This window comes from Notolabrus celidotus, chromosome 19 (assembly GCF_009762535.1).
Source record: "Notolabrus celidotus isolate fNotCel1 chromosome 19, fNotCel1.pri, whole genome shotgun sequence".
Taxonomy (NCBI): domain Eukaryota; kingdom Metazoa; phylum Chordata; class Actinopteri; order Labriformes; family Labridae; genus Notolabrus; species Notolabrus celidotus.
Window position 1 is genome coordinate 18,831,996 of NC_048290.1, and position 19,531 is coordinate 18,851,526.

General features: G+C 46.7%; 2 protein-coding genes across 3 annotated transcripts in view; both read left to right on the forward strand.

The window, feature by feature from the left end:
* The first annotated feature begins 1,866 nt into the window (after positions 1-1,866).
* On the forward strand, positions 1,867-9,459 carry hmgcs1 (3-hydroxy-3-methylglutaryl-CoA synthase 1 (soluble)). Of its 2 annotated transcripts, none has more exons than XM_034710113.1 (10): positions 1,867-2,141; positions 3,019-3,467; positions 3,743-3,868; positions 3,980-4,144; positions 4,602-4,770; positions 4,896-5,066; positions 6,644-6,750; positions 6,855-6,980; positions 7,198-7,355; positions 7,517-9,459. In XM_034710113.1, exons 2-10 carry the CDS (start codon positions 3,020-3,022, stop codon positions 7,595-7,597), a joined length of 1,551 nt encoding a protein of 516 aa, XP_034566004.1. In that variant the 5' UTR covers positions 1,867-2,141; position 3,019; the 3' UTR covers positions 7,598-9,459. The 2 variants fall into 2 exon arrangements, with proteins under 2 accessions (XP_034566004.1, XP_034566005.1); XM_034710114.1 differs by lacking the exon at positions 1,867-2,141 and adding an exon at positions 2,320-2,436 and having other exon boundaries at positions 7,517-7,946.
* A 1,684-nt stretch (positions 9,460-11,143) lies between these two features.
* The window catches only part of tln1 (talin 1), a 41,530-nt gene continuing 33,142 nt past the window's right edge, over positions 11,144-19,531 (forward strand). The window contains exon 1 of the mRNA XM_034709128.1: positions 11,144-11,399. The gene's annotated coding sequence lies outside the window, so the exon portion shown is untranslated. The remainder of the gene's footprint in view (positions 11,400-19,531) is intronic.

Genomic DNA, 19,531 nt, shown 5'->3' on the forward strand with positions numbered 1-19,531 from the left:
TAAACTGATCAACAGTCTTCACCCCCTCACAGTAGGACTTCCTGTTTGTCTTCTGAAATCTAACTCAAGGTGTCTGAAGCTTTCTGATCCCTAAATCAATATTCTGCAGCACACAAAGACCAACTGACAGGTTCAGGTTCAGAGTGCTGAGCGCAGACGTTCCTCTGCTCGGCCCTGAACCTGGTGCAGGTGTGTTCATATAAAGCACAACACAGCGGAGAGATTCACCTGCTCAGGTAACATCCCAGGACAGATCTGTCTCCGTCAGGCTTCAGTTAAAGCTTCTTTACCTGCAAGTTACCTGCAGCCTCAGAGGTCACCTCAGGTCAAAGGACAAAGTTTCAACAGTTCTGAACAAACTACACTAACTACACTAACTACACACTTACTGCTCACTTACTGCTCACTTACTGCACACTAACTGCACACTAACTACACACAAAATACACACTAACTACATGCCAAATATACACCAACTACACAAACTACACACAACACACTAACAACACAAACTACACACTAACAGCACACTAACTACACACAAACTGCACAAAAACTACACACTAACTTCCAACTAATTGCACACTAACTTCACACACACTCCACACACTCCACAATGACAACACAATACACAAACAACACAAAAACACCACATATAAATGCACAGAAAATACACAGTATCAGCACTAACAGCACACTAACTACACACAAAATACACACTAACTACACACAACCCACTAACAAGACAAACTACACACTAACGTCACACTTACCACACACAAACTGCACAAACACTTCACACTAACTTCACACTAACTACACACTTACTGCACACTTACTGCACACTAACTGCACACTAACTACACACTAATTCACACTAACTACACACTAACTTCATACTAACTTCATACTAACTACACACTGACTTCATACTCACTTCACACTAACTATACTAACTTCATACTCACTTCACACTACACAAACTGCACAATAACTACACACTAGCTATACACAAACCGCACAATAACTGCACAATAACTTCTCACTTACTTCACACTAACTGCACTCAAACTACACACTAACTACACACAAACTGCACAATAACTGCACAATAACTTCTCACTTCACACTAACTGCACTCAAACTACACACTAACTACACACAAACTGCAAAATAACTACACACTAACTTAACAATAACTGCACACGCACACACTACACACACTCCACACTAACCGCACACAGACTACACAAACAACACACACATTGAACAATAATTGCACAAACTGTCATTTTCACTCCACATATTTAATGAACATATGATTTTGCTTCGTTAGAGTGTGTATGTGGGTGTGTGTATGTGTACGTGTTTGTGTGTGTGTGTGTGTGTGTTATATAATGCTTTTTGTGAACTTAGATAATAAGTAGTTAAATAGTCATTACACTCTTTTATACATGTTTTTTTATTAAATATGTGATTATTATATTTAAGAAGTTCAACGGGTGAATCATCTGGTGAGATTCTGTGATGTTTATGAATGCACATTTATTAAATCTCGAATTATTCAGGTTATTGATTATAAAAAAGTTATTGATAATATAAAGTTTTGCTGTTTGTTTGAATCCAGTCGTACCAGCTGCAGCAGTAGAACACAGTAACACAATAACACACTGATGAAGGTATTGTAATTCTTTATTTAGTGTGTAATATTTCCATGATTAACACCTCTACCTGTATTTTCTGTCTTTCAGTCTGTTTCATTCTGCAGATCTGTGAATGGATGACCGTGGTCGTCATGGAAACGATGCTGCCTGTGTAGTGTCTCTGCCGCGCCAGGAATCACTGCCCCTCTCTGATTGGCTGATTTTCTCTCACCAGACATCGTGCTCGTCACACCATTGGCCTTCTGACGCTGCTCCGGCGCGTGGTGGTGGTTCCTGCCGGTTCCTGACCTCTGATTGGCCAGCAGCATACGGGTCTTACCAACGCGCATGTCCTCTGCTAGCTGTGATTGGACGCCGGGGCCAGGTGCTGGAGAGAAGGCTGCTCGTTGCTCTGTCACCGTGACATATAAATACACTGACACACAAACAACACGGAGAACACACTGTCACCGGCACCGGAGTCACCGTAACACACAGGTAGGACACCTGACGAGCTTACCGTCACTCCTTATGTTTCATATTAATTTGTCATGGCGGGAAAGTAGAAGAGAAGTTAGCTAAAGGTGTACTAGCTTAGTCCTAGCTTAGCACGGTGCTAACACAGACTGTAGTGAGTTTAAGCTAACTGATGAGGGTCAGACCAGTCCTGAGACTCCTTCACGAACCGGGTCAGACCAGTCTACGGGTCAAAGCCACACTCGGTCCTGTGTGACGGTTTTACGAGTCACCCTGTGAACTGACAGCCGGCTAGTGGAGGTCGCGACATAGCAAGGTAACCTTTTGTGCCGTAACACCGAGGACACACTGAAGCTGTTATTCTGTCCCAACCAGAGAGCTCTGAGTCACCCGAGGTACCTTAACTGTACCGTGTGTGTGCCCCTCAGTCACACAGGTGTGTGGTTACCTGTGTTCTTGTCTAATGGGGCTAACCCGAGGCTGACAGCTTTCAGACATTAACGACTTAACGGGCACTTCCAGGAAATCCCGTCCTTGCCCTTTCCCCCAGTTAGCCCTCCGTTAGCCGTGATCTGAGCTACCTTTACCTGCTCTGTATCCCAACCTCTGCTTTAAAGCAGAAGCTAACAGCTAACTGTCAAAGTACAGAGCTAACATGCTACACAAACTAAGCTAGCTGACCTCAGAGTGGATGTGAGCATGTTAGCGTCATCCCAGTCAGGTTAACTCAGTCTAAACATGTCAGGTGAAGGTCTCACCTCCACACAGAAGTGTCAGAGCACTGCAGCAGCTCTGTGTGTAGAGATGCTAAGATACAGACTTGATCTCTCTGATGATCTCCTCTAAACTGTGTGTGTGTGTGTGTGTGTGTGTGTGTGTGTGTGTGTGTGTGTCTCAGAATGCCTGGTTCAGCCCCGATTAGCTGTTTGGGACCATGGCCCAAAGATGTGGGCATCATCGCCCTGGAGCTGTACTTCCCATCGCAGTACGTGGACCAGGCCGAGCTGGAGCAGTATGACGGCGTGGCAGCGGGTAAATACACGGTGGGCCTGGGCCAGGCCAAGATGGGTTTCTGCTCGGACTGCGAGGACATAAACTCTCTGTGCCTGACGGTGGTGCAGAGGCTAATTGAGAGGAACAACCTGTCCTACGACAGCGTGGGCCGGCTGGAGGTCGGCACGGAGACCATCATCGACAAGTCCAAGTCGGTGAAGACCGTCATCATGCAGCTGTTTGAGGACTCTGGGAACACAGACGTGGAGGGCATCGACACCACAAACGCCTGTTACGGGGGAACAGCGGCATTATTCAATGCCGTCAACTGGGTGGAGTCCAGCTCCTGGGACGGTGAGGACCAATGCTCCATGTTCATTGTTACATTTATTCAGGGTTTTATAAAAGAGTAAATAGATCAAAATGATATGAACAGGTATGACCTGAGCACCTTTTGATCAGTGTGGCGGTCTCCGTGTTTCGGACGTGACCAGAGCTCTCCATGTTTCTGCAGCAACTTTAATCAGCTGACAGCGTGCCGCCGCTGCCGCCGAGTCTCTGCAGTCCTGTGTGTCTGTGCTGAGGGTTAATGTGGTCGGTCTGTCTACCCTCCTCCTGTCTCTCTACAGGTCGCTACGCGTTGGTGGTGGCGGGGGACATTGCTGTCTATGCAACAGGAAGTGCCCGGCCTACAGGGGGCGCTGGAGCTGTGGCCATGCTGGTTGGACCAAACGCTCCTCTGGCCTTCGAGCGAGGTGAGGTGATATGGTGCTGTGATCAGACTGACGAGTTATAGATTCTGTACACAGAGGTGTGTGTGTGTGTGTGTGTTTTGCTGCTGAGCTGCTGTGTTTCTGTGTCTGCAGGTCTTAGAGGGACCCACATGCAGCATGCTTACGACTTCTACAAACCGGACCTGGTGTCGGAGTACCCGGTGGTGGACGGGAAGCTTTCCATCGAGTGCTACCTGAGCGCGTTGGACCGTTGCTACTCCGTGTACCGCAACAAGATCCAGGCGCAGTGGCAGAGAGGTGCGTGTCACGCTGCTGTGTGTGTGCTGCTTTCTGTGTTCTGCTCTCAGGTGTAAAGGTGAACGCTGCATGTCGCTCATGGTTATGTTGAAGCTCTGTGTGTGAACGTGCTGCGGCTCTCAGCGCTCTCAGTAAGCAGAGATAACAGAGTGATGACTTAAGAGGCTTGAGGACCGGCCCGCTGTGCTGAGGAGTTAACCTGAGTTCAGACACCATGAAGTGAGCTGAACCTTTAACCTGAGCTTTGACAAAACAAGAGGCAGAGCTCTGTAAGGTGGAACAGGCATATGCAGAGTCAGCGTTCAGGTTTCTGTAGGTCTGAATCATGTTGGTCTGTAGGGAAACAGCTGAAGTCTGAGATCTAGAAACTCCCGCTGCCGTCGTTACGAGAAGAGGAGCTGGCTGGAGAGTCATCTTCAGACACGATGCACTCAGTCTGATGGTTGTGTCTCCACAGAGGGATCAGAGAAGCGCTTCAGCCTGGAGGACTTTGGGTCCCTGGTGTTCCACTCTCCGTACTGTAAGCTGGTGCAGAAATCTTTAGCTCGACTCATGCTCAACGACTTCCTGAGCGACCCCAACCCCAACACAGAGAGCGGACCCTTCACAGGACTCGAAGCCTTCAGGTATAACACGGAAGACAGGGTTACAAACTGTGTGTGTGTGTGTGTGTGTGTGTGTGTGTGTGTGTGTGTGAGAGAGAGAGAGTGTGTGTGTGAGGTCAGCCTGCTCACCTGTGTTTCACCTGCAGGGATGTGAGGCCTGAGGACACCTACTTTGACCGGGACGTGGAGAAAGCCTTCATGAAGGCCAGCTCGGAGCTGTTTGAGACCAAGACCAAGAGCTCGCTCCTCATCTCCAACCAGAACGGAAACATGTACACGCCGTCCGTCTACGGCTGCCTCGCCTCGCACATCGCACAGTAAGAACCACCAATCGTTCACTCATTCACTCATTCATTCATTCATTCATTCATTCATTACACAGTAAGGACCACCACTTATTTACTAACTTATTTATTCATTCATTCATCACACAGTAAGAACCAAAAATCATTCATTCACTCATTCATTCGTTCATTGATTCATTCATTAAACAGTAAGGACCACCACTCATTCATTCACTCACTCATTCGTTAACTTATTCTTTCATTCATTCATCACACAGTAAGGACCAATACTCATTCATTCACTCATTTATTTATTCATTCATCACACAGTAAGGACCACCACTCATTCACTCATGCATTCACTCACTGATTCACTCACTTATTCATTCACTTATTCTTTCATTCATTTATCGTACAGTAAGGACCAACACTCATTCATTCATTCATTGCACAGCATGGGCCACCACTCATTCATTCATTGCACAGTAAGGACCAACACTCATTCACTCACTCATTAATATGTTCATTCTTCACACGGTAAGGACCACCACTCATTCATTCATTCATTCATCGCACAGTAAGGAACAACACTCACTCATTAATTCATTGCACAGCATGGGCCACCACTCATTCATTCATTGCACAGTAAGGACCAACACTCATTCACTCACTCATTCATTAATATGTTCATTCTTCACACGGTAAGGACCACCACTCATTCATTCATTCATTCATTCATCGCACAGTAAGGAACAACACTCACTCATTAATTCATTGCACAGCATGGGCCACCACTCATTCATTCATTGCACAGTAATGACAAACACTCATTCACTCACTCACTCACTCATTCATTCATTGCACAGTAAGGACCAACACTCATTCACTCACTCATTCATTAATTTGTTCATTCTTCGCACAGTAAGGGCCACCACTCATTCATTCATTCATTCATTCATTCATTCATTCATTCGTTCATCGCACAGTAAGGAACAACACTCACTCATTCATTCATTGCACAGCACGGGCCACCACTCATTCATTCATTGCACAGTAATGACAAACACTCACTCACTCACTCATTCATTCATTGCACAGTAAGGACCAACACTCATTCACTCACTCATTCATTAATTTGTTCATTCTTCGCACAGTAAGGGCCACCACTCATTCATTCATTCATTCATTCATTCATTCATTCGTTCATCGCACAGTAAGGAACAACACTCACTCATTCATTTATTGCACAGCACGGGCCACCACTCATTCATTCATTGCACAGTAATGACCAACACTCATTCACTTACTCATTCATTCACTCATTGCACAGTAAGGACCAACACCCATTAACTAATTCATTCATAGCACAGTAAGAACTAACACTCACTCACTCACTCATTCACTCTTTCATCTCACAGTAAGGACCATAATTCACCTGATGCACCGTGTTCATAAGATCTGAAAAGTAAAGATCACCATAAAAACACCACATGTTCTTAAACTGAAGGTCTATCAATGGAGGCGTAACTGTTTGTGTGTGTGTGTGTGTGTGTGTGTGTGTGTGTGTGTGTGTGTGTGTGTGTGTGTGTGTGTGTGTGTGTGTGTGTCAGACTGTCTCCCTCTCAGGTAGCGGGTCAGAGGATTGGTGTGTTCTCCTATGGTTCAGGATTTGCTGCGACTCTTTATTCTCTCAGAGTCACACAGGACCACACACCAGGTGAGTCACCTGTGCCGTCTACTATTGAACGCCATGTTGTCGTGGTGCTGTGTGGTAACAGGCAATGATGTATGTGTGTGTGTGTGTGTGTGTGTACGCTTCAGGGTCCACTCTGGACAAACTGGTCTCCAGTCTGAGCGACCTGAAGGACAGACTGGACTCCAGGACGAAGGTGTCTCCTGCCGTCTTCTCTGAGAACATGAAGCTGAGGGAGGAGACGCACCACCTGGGTACGTACCTGTTGTCACACCTGTGTCAGTCAGCAGCCAATCACAGGCTGAGACTGTCTGACTGCAGCGTGACGTGTTCATGCTCAGTAAACACCTCAAACACACTCTGAACACTCTGAAGCGCTGTGACACAGTGTCTTTAATGTCTCCTCGTGTCCTCGATATCTCCCTATGTCCTTAATGTCTCCTTGTTTCCTCTCTCCTTGTGTCCTCACAGCTAGTTACGTTCCCCGGGGCTCAGCAGACGACTTGTTTCCTGGGACCTGGTACCTGACCCGAGTGGACGACAAACACCGCAGAGAGTACGCTCGCAGATCTCTTGACCTCCACCTGCCTGCAGAACCAGACCTAGTCCGCTCCAACAACACCACCGAGGTGACTCAGCAGGAGGTTTGAGTCTGATGTGGATCTCAGAGGACTCAGACTCAGCACATCAAACACAAACTGTTTACTGAGTCATGAAACTAACAGCTGATTCCTTTTCCTGTCTGTCCTTCTCCTGTCCTGTCTGTCCTCTTCCTGTCCTCCTCCTGCAGCACATCCCCAGTCCTGCCAAGAAGATGCCTCGTATCCCAGCAGCCCCTGCAGGACCTGAAGCTGCTGCCGTCGGTCACTGAGTGTGCTCAGACCGTCTCTGAGATGATGGACAGCGAGGAGACTGTAGAGACTAGAGAAGAGTAGAGGTCAATGGTTAGACAGAGTGTATGTTAAACTACATCGTGGAGGAGGGGGGCTTGGACCTGGATCTGGCCTCATGTTGGTCCCTCTGAGGGACAGGACCCATATCTGACTCGCCTATCGTTTATTTTAGTCCCTTTTATTTCAGGTTTTTTTATGTTGGTGCTGATGTGGGCGGGGCTTCAGCTGATGTTTGCTGGAGTATAATGACAGACTTCCTGCCTGACAGGAAGAGGAAATAATGACTTAATGACTGTTGATTCAACGAAAACCAGGACAGAGCCTCAACTGTGTACCCTCTCTTCTTGTCTCCTTTCTCCTTGTCTCCTCTCTGTGTCCCCTCTCTGTCTCCTCTCTCCTTGTCTTCTGTGTGTCCCCCTCTGTCTCCTCTCTCCTTGTCTCCTATCTGTGTCCCCTCTCTGTCTCCTCTCTCCTTGTCTTCTGTGTGTCCCCTCTCTGTCTCCTCTCTCCTTGTCTCCTCTCTCTGTCTCCTCAGGTTAGAGTCTCTGTCCTGATGGAGACAAAGAAACACTCAGAGGTGTCTTTATATGATGATGTGAGAATGTGAGAATGTGAGAGTGTGAGAGTGAGAGAGAGAGAGACAGAGAGAGAGAGAGAAAGAGAGAGAGACAGAGAGAGAGAGTGTGGAGAGTGTGACAGATCCTTCATTGACTTAGATGAAGTCTTTGTTTGGCTCTAAAGGTTAATAATGATCAATTAATTTAAAGTCAGTCGTCCTGTGACGAGGTTCTGAATCATAACACACACAAACACACACAGACTCACACGCACATAAACACACGCACACGCACACGTTGAGAATCAAACTGGCAAGAACTACAGCTCCCAGTATGTCCTGGAGTATTTCCTGTCTGCAGGTTTGAACACCTCTTTTAGTTAAACCTGAAGTTTTTAAAGTCACCTGAAGTCGCAGGTGTTTTCCTTCCCATGATGCATCAGTGCTGCAGGAGTCTGGGGGCAGGGCTTAATGCACCTCTAATGATCTGAGCAGCGTCTGAAACTACAAACAAGCTTTAACTTCCAACCTGTTGGATCAGACTGCATCAGTCTAACATGAACTATAATCACACCTGTATTACCTGACGCCCTCATAGCTCACCTGTCCCTCAGGTGAGCTGTACGTCTGCTGATGCTGCCTCATTTAAGACGTAGATCAGCAGCAGTCTGATTCTTCTCTGTGCTCCTCATGTTTGGGTTACCTCACAGGTACGTCAGGTGAGCACTGCACACCTGTATGAGAGGAGTGTGTTTGATTGACCTGCTGCTGGAGGAGTGACGTGCTCATGTTTACGCCTTAATGTAAAGGGCTCAGAGGTCACACCACAGAGCCCTGCCCATGCTCACGTCTCAATCAGAAGCTTTTTTTTTTACTATTTTTAATTTCAACGTGACTGAACCATCGAGTCCACCTCACGGGACAGGCTGCTCTGGGACCTGGTCTCGGTCCTTGTCCTGGATCAGAGCATCCTGGGCTGTGGGTGTTGGGTGTGAGTGTTCTTCAGAAGCCTTACATGAAATAAAAAGTGTGTGTGAAATGTAAGCAGCTCAGAGTCTCAGACATTAACACACACACCGTCTTTTTATTGTACAGTCAGAGCCCTGCACACACACACGCACACACAAATCTGAGTGTGTGTGTGGGGTGGGGAGGGCGGGGGGCGTGGTCACATGACCCTCACCTGTTGGATGATGATGATGTATAACTGTCAGATTATTTATGCTGTGTAGATATGAAGCCTGTATAAACTGTAGATTCAGAATAAACAGACCATCCACACTTCTTTGAGTCTTTTCATACGTCTCTGATCGAAAATTATCAATGGATGAGCAGAGATTATTGCTACCACCTGTCAGGTGTGCTCAGTTGTAGGTGTTTTTTTCCACCTTCAGAGATGAAAACATTACAGCTGTGTGTGTGAGTCCCATCAGGGTTCATCAGAGACGGTGTTTGACAAAGAATGAAATCATGAATCCAAAATGAATAAAGTTATTCTTTAAGGTTCTTCCAGCTTCTCTCCTTCATAAAGTCAAATATCACAGACACTGCTGTTTATATCTTTACCACCACCAGGGGCGCCACTGAGTAGCATTTAAATTATGTCAGTATCATCACTGCTCATAGTTAAATCTTGAAACCTGATTCAGCTGTAATGTGATGTTAATACTCAATGTTATCGATTAGTTAAACCGGAAGAAGACCCTTAAAGCTTCTCAAAAACACATCCTGCTCCTGCCACCAGGGGGCGCCACAGCAGAGTTCATCATGGAGGCACACTGCTCATAGTCCCGTGCTTAATGTGTTTATTGTAAATTATAACTTCAGTATTTCATCACTTTATATTTGATCAAAGTAGATTCATCTGAAGAGCTCGTTTTAAGTCTTTAACCTCCGGTCTCAAAATAAAAAGCCCATGCAGAAGTGTTATAAACTGCAATTCATCGAGAATCCGCTTGAGGCTGGCTGCAGAACCACCAGAAACCACATACACACAAATTCAAAAAAAATTATCTTTGCTGCATTAATAAACATGTTTACAGCCTGGTTCAAAAAACGGCTTGGCTCTACGTAGCTAATTTCTCTATCGGCACACACTGTACAGGGGTTGATTGTTTTCTAACACAACGGTTCAGAAGATATTAAGATCAAGAGTTTTTGCCCAAATAAGGAAATGACTGACTTGACCGACAAACGGGACACATAGCTGTTGGCTAGGGGGCTCAAACCCCGCCTCTTTGTAAAACACTCCCAGTCACATCCACCAGGGGGTGCCACTAGAGGGACCACCGACGACGCACTTCACATCAAAGCTGTTTGTTTATTAGTATTTTGTTACTGATTAAAAATGATGAAGAAGAAAGTTATTTTAATTTCATCTTTAAAAAAAAATTACTTTTAAAACTTCTCTTCAACACAATAGTTTCTCAAACACTGCCTGCCTCTGCCACCAGGTGGCGCCAACATTACATCATGAACCGTTCTGAAAGTTCAGAACAAAGTTTGAGTCCTTTATTTCAAAGTTCATGTTATTTTCAAATTTATGTTTTTAAATTTTATGTTTTTAAAGTTCATGTTTTTAAAGTTCATGTTTTTAAGGTATATGTTTTTAAAGTTCATGTTTTTAAAGTTTATGTTATTAAAGTTCAACTTTTTAAAATATATGTTTTTAAAGTCTGTTTTTAAAGTTTATGTTTTTAAAGTATATGTTTTTGAAGTTTATGTTTTTGAAGTTTATGTTTTTAAAGTATATGTTTTTAAAGTTTATGTTTTTGAAGTTTATATTTTTAAAGTTCATGTTTTTAAGTTTATGTTTTTAAAGTTCATGTTTTTAAAGTTCATGTTTTTAAATTTCATGTTTTTAAAGTTTATGTTTTTAAACTGTTTCCTTCCACATTAAAGCCTTTAGTCTGTCTGTAATGACTCCATACCAGAGCAGTGTTCAGCCCTCTCTCTCTCTCCCCCCTCTCTCCCCCCTCTCTTCCTGTAGTCTCCATGTTGGATTTCAGCCTGAGCAGTTGTTCGTGGCAGCCCCCCCCCTGCAGGGTGGAGTCTCAGTGAGTCTGTGCAGAGCGGACAGGGAGGAACCAAGCGAGAAAACTCTGACTGTGTCCGTTTCCTCTGTGAACCATCCGACTCTACCGGACTCTACAGATCCACCGAAAACACCTTCACCAGGTCCGCCGCGGCACGAGGAGGGGGAGGAGGAGGACGCACGCGCTCAGGTAGGACTCAAAGTCAAAATCTGAAAAGTTTCAGCAACAATGTTTGACGTCACTGCAACTTCCGAAAAGTACGCAGAGAAGAGAGAGAGACTGAAGGCCTACACACAGAGAGAGAGAGAGAGAGAGAGAGAGAGAGAGAGAGAAAGACTGAAGGTCTACTGAGAGAGACAGAGAGACAGAGAGGGGAGAGACAGAGAGACATGTACAGAGAGAGAGAGGGAGAGGGAGAGAGACTGAAGGCCAACAGAGAGAGAGGGAGGGAGAGATAGAGGGAGGGAGAGACAGAGAGACAGAGAGGGGGAGAGAGGGAGGGAGAGAGAGAGAGAGAGAGCGAGAGAGAGAGAGGGAGAGAGAGAGAGACTGAAGGCCTACACAGAGAGAGAGAGAGAGAGAGGGGGGAGAAAGAAAGAGCGAGAGAGAGAAGATTCATGTCTCAGTCTAACTCGGTTTATTCTCTCCGCTCTCTCTAACACTAACGATGCCTTCATGGACACCGTGCTTCGTTCAAGTGTCTGTAGAAGTCAGGCCGTGCCCTCTCCGTCTGTGTGTGTGTGTGTGTGTTATGAAATGCAGTCACAGTTCCGTATTTGAAGTCCGACCCTCCTTAAAAACTAACTTTAAAACTCAGTGCTCATATCCTGTGTGTGTTTACTGCTGCCACACTGTGACCTTCCCTAACTGTGTGTGTGTGTGTGTAGTTGTGTGTGTGTGTGTGTGTGTGTGGGAGCTGGGTGTGTTAAACATGGCCTGTGGGTGTGAATAGTTGCAGCTCTGTGTTGAGGTGTGTTACACTCAGCAGGAATGTGATCACAGTGAGCTCTCACTCTGTACCTGCTGTCACTCACCTGGGGAACCTGGAACAGGTCTACCTGAGGGGTGAACCTGGAGCAGGTCTACCTGGGGGTGAACCTGGAGCAGGTCTACCTGAGGGGTGAACCTGGAGCAGGTCTACATGCCGGGGGGGTCAGGTGTCTCTGAAAATCCTCAGAGCGAAAATTCAAACCTCTCCACAACTTTCAGCTTCAGTCCCCTTCTCTCTTCAGAATCCCACACATTTCCTCGGCCCTACCACCTTTCCTCTGTCGTACCACCTTTCTTCTGTCCTATCACCTTTCCTCATCACCTTTCCTCTGTCCTATCACCTTTCCTCTTTCCTCATCACCTTTCCTCTGTCCTATCACCTTTCCTCTGTCCTCATCACCTTTCCTTTGTCCTCATCACCTTTCCTTTGTCCTATCACCTTTCCTCTGTCCTCATCACCTTTCCTCTGTTTTCATCACCTTTCCTCTGGCTTACCACCTTTCCTCTGGCTTACCACCTTTCCTCTGTCCTCATCACCTTTCCTCTGGCTTACCACCTTTCCTCTGTCCTCATCACCTTTCCTCTGGCTTACCACCTTTCCTCTGTTTTCATCACCTTTCCTCTGGCTTACCACCTTTCCTCTGTTTTCATCACCTTTCCTCTGGCTTACCACCTTTCCTCTGTTTTCATCACCTTTCCTCTGGCTTACCACCTTTCCTCTGTCCTCATCACCTTTCCTCTGGCTTACCACCTTTCCTTTGTCCTCATCACCTTTCCTCTGGCTTACCACCTTTCCTCTGTCCTCATCACCTTTCCTCTGGCTTACCACCTTTCCTCTGTTTTCATCACCTTTCCTCTGGCTTACCACCTTTCCTCTGTTTTCATCACCTTTCCTCTGGCTTACCACCTTTCCTCTGTCCTCATCACCTTTCCTCTGGCTTACCACCTTTCCTTTGTCCTCATCACCTTTCCTTTGTCCTCAACACCTTTCCTCTGTCCTATCACCTTTCCTCTGTCCTACCACCTTTCCTCTGTCCTCATCACCTTTCCTCTGTGCTATCCTCTTTCCTCTGTCCTCATCACCTTTCCTCTGTTCTATCCCCTTTCCTCTATCCTCATCACCTCTCCCCTGTCCGACCACTTTTCTCTGTCCTCATCACCTTTTCTCTGTCCTCATCACTTTTCCTCTTTCCTTAAAACAGATCTACAGATTTGTCATGCAGGAAGCTGAGACCTTAACTTGTCTGCAACCAAAACCAGAACCAGAACCACTTTAACCAGACAGATTTTACCCTGAAGTTCACAAAGAGTCAGTCAGAGTCTGAATCAAGTCCTGATCCTACAGGTGTGTCAGGGTCCCAATGAAGTCTGGATCCAGCAGGTGTGTCAGAGTCCCAATGTAGTCCTGATCCTGCAAGTGTGTCAGTCCCAATAAAGTCCTGATCCTGCAGAATGCGTCAGAGTCTGAATGAAGACCTGATCCAGCAGGTGTGTCAGAGTCTTAATCAAGTCCCAATCCTGCTGGTGTGTCAGGGTCCCAATGAAGTCCTGATCCTGCCGGTGTGTCAGAGTCTCAATGAAATCCTGATCCTGCAGGTGTGTCAGAGCCACAATGAATACCTGATCCTGCAGGTGTGTCAGAATCTGAATGAAGACCTGATCCAGCAGGTGTGTCAGAGTCTAAATGAAGACCTGATCCTGCTGGTGCATCACAGACTGAATGAAGACCTGATCATGCAGCTGCGTCAGAGTCTGAATGAAGACCTGATCCTGCAGGTGCGTTAGGTGAAGTGGTCTGTGTTCAGCTGTCTTAGTCTGATGCTGTTAGGGGTCCCTTCTGCACTCACACACCGCTGGCTCCGCCTCCAGGGTCAGTCTGGGGTTCAGGATCAAGGCCAATGACACTGCAGCATGGGGCGAGCTGGGTCTGCAATCGAGCCCTCGACCCTGGACTGACCCAACCACTGATCCAATGAGGCGCAGGTCCCCCCACAGCCCCAGAAACTCAGACTCTGGGAGTTTATTAGAGGCTGCTGACAGTCAGAGAGAGACCAGAGACTTAATGTCAGATCCACATTCTCTACCCAACAGGGTCCGGACTACACAGATCCATATTCAGACTATATTTACCAGTCCTAAAGACTACATCCTCTTACTGTGTGGACTAGGTCTGAGTCTGAGCACAGAGAGCTGCTAACCACAGACAGACAGACAGACAGACAGACAGACAGACAGACGGACAGATGGACAGATGGACAGATGGACAGATAGACAGACGGACGGATGGACGGACAGACGGATGGATGGGCAGGCAGGCGTAAGGACGGATGGACGGACGGACAGATGGACGGACGGACGGACGGACGGATGGATGGGCAGGCAGGCGTAAGGACGGATGGACGGACAGACAGATGGACGGATGGACGGACGGAAGGACAGACAGAAGGATAGACAGACAGACAAACAGACAGACAGACAGACAGACAGAGTATCTGTCTGATATTTATATAAACTAAGAGGTTAAAGATCAGGGACCGAATGACCTGAGGCGACACCTAGCAGACACCTGGCGACTCCCACCTGTTAGTCAAAGAGGCCACGCCCCTAATCCTCCTTTTAACCCTTAATCTGCTGTAAACAGGTTAGTTGAATATAAATTCAGCCCCATAGTTGTCATGAAGAGCAAAATGAGCTACAGGGACCCAAACTGTTTTTGTACCAGGCTGTAAACATGTTTATTTTTGCTCTAACATGTTAATATGAGGCTCTATGAGGACTGACTCACTCTAGTGGACACTAGAGGAACTGCAGGTTTGGGACCTGCTTCATTTCTCAGCTCTCTGGAGAGAAACGCTTTAGTTTTAACAGACTCAGCAGGTACTGAGTGCCCCCCCCCCCCCTCTCTCTCTCTCTTTCTCTCTCTCTCTGCCTTCATTCCTGTGTTGATCTCTCATCAGTCTGCAGTGTTTTCACTCGTCCTTATTTGGTCAGGACATCATGTCTGCAGTTCCTCCCTCCCTCCAGTCATCATTTGTTTTAGACCACAGCCAATTCTGAACTCAGAGAGGTTTGCAGGAGACAGCCCCATGGGTTCACTGTGCCCTGGGAGATGTCTGCAGGAGACAGCCTGTGGTTTCAGTGTGCCCTAACAGGGGGGCTGTCTGCAGGAGACAGCCTGTGGGCTCTAGGTGCCCTGAAAGGAGAGTGCAGGTGACAGTCTGTGGGTTCAGTGTGCCTTGAGAGGAGTCTGCAGGTGAGAGTCTGTGGGTTCAGTGTGCCCTGAGAGTAGTCTACAGGAGACAGTCTGTGGGTTCAGTGTGCCCTGAGAGCAGTCCGCAGGAGACAGTCTGTGGGTTCGGTGTGTCCTGTGAGGAGTCTGCAGGAGACAGTCTGTTGGTTCAGCGTGCCCCGACAGGTGTCTACAGGAGACTGACTGTGGGTTCAGTGTGCCCTGACATGTAACTACAGGAGACTGTCTGTGGGTTCAGTGTGCCCTGAGAGAAGTTTGCAGGTGACAGTCTTCGGGTTCTGTGTGCCCTGTGAGGAGTCTGCAGGAGACAGTCTGTGGGTTCAGTGTGCCCCAAGAGGAGTCTGCCTGTGACAGTCTGTGGGTTCAGTGTGTTCTGTGAGGAGTCTGCAGGAGACAGTCTGTGGGTTCAGTGCGCCTAACAGGGGGGCTGCAGTAGACAGCCTGTGGGCTCTAGGTGCCCTGAAAGGAGATTGCAGGTGACAGTCTGTGGGTTCAGTGTGCCCTGAGAAGAGTCTGCAGGTGAGAGTCTGTGGGTTCAGTGTGCCCTGAGAAGAGTCTACAGGTGACAATTGTCTGCTGGAGACAGTCTATGGGTTCAGTGTGCCCTGAGAGGAGTCTGCAGGTGAGAGTCTGTGGGTTCACTGTGCCCTGAGAGCAGTCTACAGGAGACAGTCTGTGGGTTCAGTGTGCCCTAACAGGGGGGCTGCAGTAGACAGCCTGTGGGCTCTAGGTGCCCTGAAAGGAGAGTGCAGGTGACAGTCTGTGGGTTCTGTGTGCCCTGTGAGGAGTCTGCAGGAGACTGTCTGTTGGTTTAGTGTCTCCTGACAGGTGTCTACAGGAGACTGACTGTGGGTTCAGTGTGCCCTGACATATAACTACAGGAGACTTTTCTGTGGGTTTAGTGTGCCCTGAGAGAAGTCTGCAGGTGACAGTCTATGGGTTCTGTGTGCCCTGTGAGGAGTCTGCAGGAGACAGTCTGTGGGTTCAGTGTGCCCTGACATGTGTTTACAGGAGACTGACTGTGGATTCAGTGTGCCTCAGGAGAGTCTGCAGGAGACAGCCCATGGGTTCACTGTGCCCTGGGAGGTGTCTACAGGAGACAGTCTGTGGGTTCAGTGCGCCTAACAGGGGGGCTGCAGTAGACAGCCTGTGGGCTCTAGGTGCCCTGAAAGGAGATTGCAGGTGACAGTCTGTGGGTTCAAGTGTGCCCTGAGAAGAGTCTGCAGGTGAGAGTCTGTGGGTTCAGTGTGCCCTGAGAGTAGTCTACAGGTGACAATTGTCTGCTGGAGACAGTTTATGGGTTCAGTGTGCCCTGAGAATAGTCTGTAAGAGACAATCTGTGGACTCAGTGTGCCCTGAGAGTAGTCTGCAGGAGACAGTCTGTGGGTTCTCTGCCCTGACAGATGTCTACAGGAGACTGTCTGTTGGTTCAGTGTGCCCTGAGAAGAGTCTGCTGGAGACAGTTTGTGGGTTCAGTGTGCCCTGAGAAGAGTCTGCTGGAGACAGTTTGTGGGTTCAGTGTGCCCTGAGAGAGGGTCTGCAAGAGACAATCTGTGGCCTCAGTGTGCCCTGAGAGTAGTCTGCAGGAGACAGTCTGTGGGTTCTCTGCCCTGACAGATGTCTACAGGAGACTGTCTGTTGGTTCAGTGTGCCCTGAGAAGAGTCTGCAGGAGACAATCTGTGGGTTCAGTGTGCCCTGACAGATGTTTATCAGGGTGTTTTGGTGTTGTTCTCACAGTCTGACAGCAGACTTGTTGGTTTACGGGCTCAGTGCAGCTCATCTGAGGTTTTGTTAAACATTCAGGGTCACATTTTTTGTAGAAGCTTGAGCTGTATTCTCTCACTCAGAGCGAGAGTGTGGTGTGAATCTCATTTCCTTTCTAAGACGTGTGAAAGTAAAACATCGGCCGGCTGCTTTGATCACATGCAGAGTTTAACTCTGCGTTCATGTCGGGTAGAAAGGATGAGAGAAACGACCTTCTTCACTATTCCCAACTTTAAGCTGACTCAGCAACAAAAGTTATGTCCAAAGTTACACTGAAATGTTATTGCAATGGTTAGTGATGGTTAGTTATGGTAAGTGATGGTTAGTCATTGCAAGTGATGGTTTGTGATGGTTAGTTATGGTAAGTTATGGTTAGTTATTGTAAGTGATGGTTAGTGATGGTTAGTTATGGTTAGTTATGGTTAGTTATGGTAAGTGATGGTTAGTTATGGTAAGTGATGGTTAGTTATGGTGAGTTATGGTTAGTTATTGCAAGTGATGGTTAGTTATGGTTAGTGATGGTTAGTGATGGTTAGTTATGGTTAGTTATGGTAAGTGATGGTTAGTTATGGTTAGTTATGGTTAGTTGTGGTTAGTGATGGTTAGTGATGGTTAGTTATTGTAAGTGATGGTTAGTGATGGTTAGTTATGGTAAGTGATGGTTAGTTATTGTAAGTGATGGTTAGTGATGGTTAGTTATGGTTAGTTGTGGTTAGTGATGGTTAGTTATGGTATAGAGTAGGGATGTACATTTGAAGTATTTTCCGTGATCGATTTTTGGAAATGTTAACGATCAATTATCGATTAATTGATAAAAAAAACCATTATTATTCTTACGTCAAAAACAATGCCAAATACGTTGTTTTCCCCCTAAATTGTATTTTCTACAGCAACAAAACGCAAATAACTGACTGTATTGAATACGGGTACATGCACGCAGAATATCAACGATCAGGCTCATTAAAATATTCTACGCGGACATAGTCTTATATAGGGAAGCCTGAGACTGCTAACAGAAGCATACTTCAGACTCGCAGTCTCCAGTTTTTTGTCTACTCGTTCTTATTGAGAAAAATAACGTGGATTCAATCAGGTGTCAGCCGAGAGCGCAACCGTGTCACTATCCAGCTGCAGAAAAGCCCAGACGGCTCTGATGTTGCTGCTCTGCAAACATAGCGCACCTGAATTTCCCACCTGTCTGTTGCCTTCATATCCAAAGGAGGGACATGTCCTGTTTAAAGTTGTCAACCTTCGTGTCGTTGTTGGCAGCAGTTTTTTATTGATCCTCTTTTAAAAAAGCGCACGTGGAGACCTGACGCGCAGCCGCAACCGCCAGCTGAGCGTCTCCGCTGTGCGGAACACCTTTAACAGCTGATTCACATCGAAACATGCTTTAAACTTAAAACACTTCCATGATAGCTGAGGGTAATATGAGACCACATGATGTTTGTTCCACGTGACGGAAAATTGATAACAAAAATGCGTGTTTCGAGTAAGTTCTTAACAATCAATTAATCGATAATCGATTAATTGTGGTCATCCCTAGTATAGAGTACAAAGACTTAAACATAAGAACAGAGATATTCACTGTAACTTTAACAGATCATTAATCCTGTTAACACGTTTCAAATATTCCACACATCCTCTGACTTTCACTCACTAACCTGAACTAACAGCTGATATTTAAAGTCCTATTCTCTACAGCAGGGAGGGCCTTCAGAGCCCTGGGTTTTGTCTGTCAGACTGCTAGCAGGAGGTGAAGAAATAACTCCCATGATCAGGGTTAGGGAGGATTGTGGTGGAAAAGAAAGAGGAAGTGAACATGTTGGTCTAAAAATAAAACATGCTGTCGCTCTGAAAATCTCTCATCGTCAGAAGGAGTAAGCAGTATCTCAGTGAAACATAATGTCCTGATCCCAGTGAGGAGTTTACCATGCTGTCAGAGTGAGCTTCAAGTGTTTACTGTAAACAGGCTGTTACTGACTTCCTGTGGTTAGAACCAGATCAGATCAAATCTTCCTCCCTCCTCACATTCCTCTTCTCCTCCGGGACGACAAAAAAAACAACAGTACAGACGTTAAAGCTGCTGCTTTTGTGAAAAGACACGACAACCTCCTCTCTCCTCTCAACTCTCCTCTCCTCTCCTCTCCTCTCCTCTCCTCTCCTCTCCTCTCTCCTCCCCCTCTCTCCCCCTCTCGTTGGTATGTTGGAGGAATGTGTAGTTGAATTCCTGTGTAGGGCTGCAGCAGCTCTGTCACTCTGGGCTTCATGTTGTTAAAGATGTGAACCCATGCTGGATCTGCGACCTGTTAGCTC

Bases quoted from the DNA above. Each gene is read 5' to 3' on its own strand.
- hmgcs1 (XM_034710113.1), top strand. From the start codon at position 3,020: ATGCCTGGTTCAGCCCCGATTAGCTGTTTGGGACCATGGCCCAAAGAT. The intron at 3,468-3,742 runs GTGAGGACCAAT...GTCTCTCTACAG, and splicing joins GGAGTCCAGCTCCTGGGACG to GTCGCTACGCGTTGGTGGTG. The intron at 5,067-6,643 runs GTAAGAACCACC...TGTGTGTGTCAG, and splicing joins CTCGCCTCGCACATCGCACA to ACTGTCTCCCTCTCAGGTAG.